Source organism: Atta cephalotes (genome assembly GCF_000143395.1).
Source record: "Atta cephalotes unplaced genomic scaffold scaffold00007, whole genome shotgun sequence".
Lineage (NCBI taxonomy): Eukaryota > Metazoa > Arthropoda > Insecta > Hymenoptera > Formicidae > Atta > Atta cephalotes.
In genome coordinates this window covers 6,170,333-6,175,926 of record NW_012130071.1, presented here as the reverse complement: position 1 = coordinate 6,175,926, position 5,594 = coordinate 6,170,333, and the positions used below count along the sequence as shown (strand labels likewise).

At 30.8% G+C, this 5,594-nt stretch overlaps 1 protein-coding gene across 1 annotated transcript in view; it reads right to left on the bottom strand.

The window, feature by feature from the left end:
- Positions 1-5,594, bottom strand: part of LOC105626958 (calcium-transporting ATPase sarcoplasmic/endoplasmic reticulum type) — a 34,399-nt gene that overhangs the window by 9,347 nt on the left and 19,458 nt on the right. Inside the window, exon 2 of the mRNA XM_012208248.1 lies at positions 2,776-2,793. Within this exon, the coding sequence (XP_012063638.1) occupies positions 2,776-2,793 (18 nt within the window). The remainder of the gene's footprint in view (positions 1-2,775; positions 2,794-5,594) is intronic.

Sequence of the window (5,594 nt, the reverse complement as noted above, 5' to 3'; positions counted from 1 at the left end):
AGAGAGAGAGAGAGAACCGGTACATCTATCTGTAAGACAAATCATATGCTAACTTATCTTTATAGTATTTATATTATAGTACCAAATAGCTCTATTCGAAGCTGAAGGCAATCATTTACGGGAAAACTCTCAAAAATAGAAATTACTTATAGAACAGCATAAAATATTCATATAAATCAACAAAAAATATTTTATATCGAAATAAAAAGTCTATAGAAAATCTTATACATTTATTATTATATTTTAAACAAATGATTCCAGAAAGAAAAAGAATAGGAATATGTGGCATATTATCGTGTCAATTTTGGGACCCATTTTCATATCAGACTTATTTTTGCTTATCTTATGAAAAAGTTAATTATTGCATAATTACAAACAAGTATTATAAAAATTGTTATATTATTTGATAGAAGATATTTTCTACTTTGTATTATGTTTTTACTTTAACTTTTGTTAAAAAGTATATTGTCCAAAAACAAAGTGGTATGTCAATGACCTTCGACTAACATTTTAACAATAATAATAACTATAATAACGGTAATATGTAATTATAGCGCTATAAATAGAAAATTTTTCTCTTTTTTTTCTCAAGCCAAAAATATTAAATATAATTTTTTAGATAGCCAAATCTGTCAAGTAATGCTAATTACCATGAAATCGAGATCACTGACGGCACTGTTGGGCTTGTAAAGGAAAAAACGACTATAGCTCTATTCACTTGTGTATAAAGAAAATTACTCTCGTAGGAGCTTCGCAAAAAACATGTTCTTAATGAAAAGCACGCGTTTCTCATTAAGGTAAAAAAAGAAAACTTCATTTCTACGTTATCGGAATAAGTCGAAGAACTCAATGGAATTTGGATATTATTGCGTTCGAACGGTATTAATTCAATAAGGCCGTTGCCTGTATCTTATCGTCTATTTATCTTTGATAAAGCCGAAAACATTTGTTATTTGCAGGATCGATCTCACTGATTAACGTATTAAGCTTCGTGTTTTAATAGTCGCGACATCAAGGTCGATCTAATTTTCACGTAATTGCTTTTCAGCGGAATCTATTATATATTGAAATATATTACATACACATGCGTATAGTATAGCGATACAAATTCCACGCCTGCAATCGATCTAATCGTCAACGTCAGCTTTCGAGCCAATTTAATTCCGATTTATCGAAGTCAATTTCAGCAGTTTGATGCAATCCAGGACGTATTTTCGGAAAATGTGAAAAATTTTCTCTCGATTCTCGCTCTCCTTTTTTTTTATTTTAGTTCGCATCATGAACGATAACGCCGAATGAAAGCTACGACTACGGCGGGTCGATTCATTGCCGAAGGTCGACACGACGGAAAGATAGCGCGAGACTTTGTGCGGGTCGAATGCAATGCCGATGCAATTACGACCGAGTCGAAGGCGACGTACGGCGCTACGCGCTGACGTCTTTCGACAAATGGGGGCAAGTGACCCAGGTATTCCTTCAGATCCTGCAAGTCTCTCGTGACAGTCGTGCAATATACCTTTCCTACATTTCCTTCTGCCGATACTTTATTTTATTTTATCTATAGAACGTTTCATCAAATACTTTATCTTTGCTGCTATTTCCTCAAGGATTACACATATTTTGTAACAAAAATAAAAATATTACAAATTTTTCCACACTGTAAAAGTTATATATAAGAAGTTATAAAAAAGTTATATATACAAAAAGTTAAATATACAAAATTTGACGGCAATTTATTTGAATCAAAAATGATTTCAATAAGTAGACATATTTGTAAAAAATAATTTGTAAAATATTTGTAAAAAGATAAAATAAGAAAATTTTCATTTTAATTATAAAATTACATCGTTAAATACAATTATTGATTTTATTAAATCATTTCATATGCATTTATTTTTATATGAAAAATACAAATTTTCAATTTTAGTTACTTTTAGCAGACTATACGCACTTGATGCCTTCCTATAATCCTTTATTAGTAAATAAGTCTCGGAAAAAGAACATTTTATTGGAGATTTTTTGTTATTGTATCAGATTAGATTTATTATTTACAGATTTTTAATTATAGAAGAGAGATATATAAAGTTAGAAAGAGATATTTACCAAAGACATCAAAAAACGAGAAAATATAAGAAAGATCCATGCTCGACATTACGTTCAAAGAGCTCGAATATAAAAAGCATTTATCATAAAAAGTATTGAATATTTTTTCTATATTCCGCATTTATCATATCTCTTATATTTTATTTTTTTATATATAAAAAATGGGTATACTCATTCTACGTACATTTGTCTTTCACTGTTTTTTCACACCTTTTATTTTGATTAATTGACATTGTAAAGTTCCTGAATATAATCCGAAGAATTCTCAGATTTCTCAGAAGTTGCAAAGGCGATTTTGCGAGCGGCGGCATCAACGACAATGTGTTGCATTTGTAAGTGCAACGTAGCGATGCTAATTCTCAAAGCTTATGGAATTCCAAGAGCAAGCGTGACCTACTTTGACAGCAAACACGTGGTTAAAATCTTCCCTGCAAACGACCAACGTTTGTCCAGACAGGTGAGAAGAGAAATTCGGAAATTTATAAATTATAAATTAGCACCTAATAAAACGCTGATAAAGTTACGGCTGGATATAAAAACGAGGCATAAGAAAAAAAAAAGTTCTCGATTTACAAACTTGCCTTGCTATCAAAAGCAATTTGTATGCCAATTTGTCGCAAACCTGTTTTTTACTACGTCAAGCAACGTCGAAAGACGATAGTTGGTACTCACCCTCCTCAGCTGGCAATTCTGTAACATAAAAAGGGAAATATTAAAATATCACCTCATATCTATATATCGAATAATAAAACTAAAATAAAGTGCAAAAATGTAAATCAATATTATTTTAAGTAACAATGATTGCTGCAAAAAGTACACTTCTCATAAGATTTTAATATCAAAAAGCTTAGCAATTAACTTTAAATAACTTCATAATTATCAAATAGAAATAAATTATTCAAATTACTGTGGAAAATATTTTAAACTTTTTGAAAATTAAACAGTGAATATACATACTTTATAAGTATATATAAAAATTATATGTTCAATCCGAAGTATTTAAACGCTATGAAGGATCCGCTTTAAGGTGTCCTAGTTGAAATTATACAGAAATGTCAAGAGTGTAGAATCCCATAATTTGACGCGAACAAATTGAAGGAAACCACGGAAACGAATTTGGTGTGCAAAGTGGGCGTAGGGGAATTCCCTAGGGGAATATCTAGTGATTGAGTTAAACGTGCAAGTGACAGTTTTTGAATGCTGAAAAGATTTATAGTAGACGTTATGGAAGTTCTCTAGCTAATGCGAAATGGATCGAAGTTTTGCAGAAACTTGTTCAATATTATCGAATTTCGCTTAAAATCTTGTACACGTTAACAATGGCTTCTCCAAGAGATTAAACAAACGTCTATCAGAAAAACTCAATAGACAATTATTTCAAAAACTATTTCGAAAGCATTAAAAAATAATTAATTAATTAAATTATTATAAGAATAACCTTCAAAATATTGAAAAAAATAAATAATTGAAGTTTAAAAAAGAGATACGTACAAAATCGCAAGCAAAACTCAAGAATTTTAACGATTATTTGAATATTAATGATTATTTGAATAATGTTGATAAAATGAATTCGCTATTACGCAGCCAAAAGGTCAGATATTTTTATCATATATAAGAAAATCTCTGATCCAGTTTAATCCACGAGGTCGATTACTCTTTCGAGCGTTCATTAACGTCTAGAAATTGGGTGTGTGGGCGATCGTGCGTCTCTGTGAATTCTAATAGCATCGTTGTATAAATATTTACACATTAGGAAAAGGCAGAATCTCGCCTAAGACATCTTGTCTAATAGCGATTTCAGTTTGACGCACTAGTGCATATTAAAGCTGTCGTATACAAATCAACGTAAAGATGTATGTTTAAATAAAAATATGTAAACGAATTAAACCGCGAAATCTTTATATACTTTATTGTCCTGTTTAATAAGATATGTATTAGATGTCGTTTGAAATACATCATCTTTACTCAGATTAGATCAGTGTACAGTTTAAATGTGTAAATATGTACCAGTGCATCTAGCTACGTCCTGAATTCGCTATTAGAAATTCGAACATAAAGGAACATTGGTATGTACATAAAAAGAATAATTTTGTTGAAAATTCTAAAATTGTAGCAAGATAAAGATCTGAAAATTTGAACCATCGCTTAAACTAATTTAAAGTTTAGAACATCGAAACTTTTGCAGTATTATGCAGTATTATTTGCAGTATTATCATCAAATTTGAGCGTAATTATTTTGAAGATCCAATAAAATTATTCTTTTAACTGTTTATTTAGTTAATTTTGTAAATACACTAATAAAATCATTCTTTTCATGTATCAGTTATATATGTTATGTATGTTGATCTTTTAGATTGTTTATATTTTCATGGAAAGGATAATTTTGTTGTAATATTTAGAAATTTAACAAGATACAGATCTGAAATATAATCTTGTTGAATCATCAAAATAATTATGTAAGATGCTCGAACTAGTTGCTTGTTAAAACTTTTTACAGCTTATCATGTTTAAGATTTCTACGTAATCATTTTGATGATTACGCCCAAATAAAATTATTTCAGGATTTGTATTTAGCTGAATTGTGTTAAATATTTCAGCAAAATAAAAATTGTTTCTTCTGTGTTCTCAATTTCTTCAATATGGATCTTTTCTTGAATAAAAATTTATTGCATATGCTGTCCTTTTTTCACAACGTCTCTCATCTTTAAAGTTAAATATTTAGCAAATTAACTTCACCTAATTAGCTTCAAGGATTAGAAACAGAACTTTATTACATGATATCGAGTCTGCTTGGAAATAAATGACGTTAGATGATATACATTTTGTTGGAAAAGATCGAGGACGGATGCAGAGAAGAACCGTGTTTGCAATATGGAAAAGCAAACTGTCTATCGACGTGAGCGGCTTGTCTGCTCGCGATACGTACGGAGTGACACGTGAGGAAAAACAGAGCCACGTGGGAGTCATTGATTCGTATACTGGATCCGCATAGATTTTCCTTGAATGGCCGTCTCGCAATTGACGTGTTCAACAGAGAACATGTCGCTTCCCGTGAAACGTACACAGCAATGGGATTCTGAAAGGCCGCGTGTAATTCTCGGACTTACATAAAGCCAGGCGTGAAAGCGTTTGTCGCACGAATAATAACTTCAATTTCACATCGATTTCACCGTTGCAAAACTCGTTAATTCGCACGTGAGCATTGTACCTTGTAATATCGAGATTCATATTCTTGAAAATGATATCAGCAAATGTCGATGGTCAGGGATGAAAAAGGGAGGACGTCTTTATTAATATAGTTCTAATATCAGAATTACTTCTATCAGTTTTTCGATAACAAATTTCATCTTAAAAAAAAAAAATAGAGTATCCTACATAAGTTACAATTGTACACGGTTGTTTCGCTGAAATATCTATTAGGTGTACAACTTTGCTTCCGCCGTTTTCCTATAGATAGCTTTAGCGATAAATGGTGGTCGAAATAAAGAGAT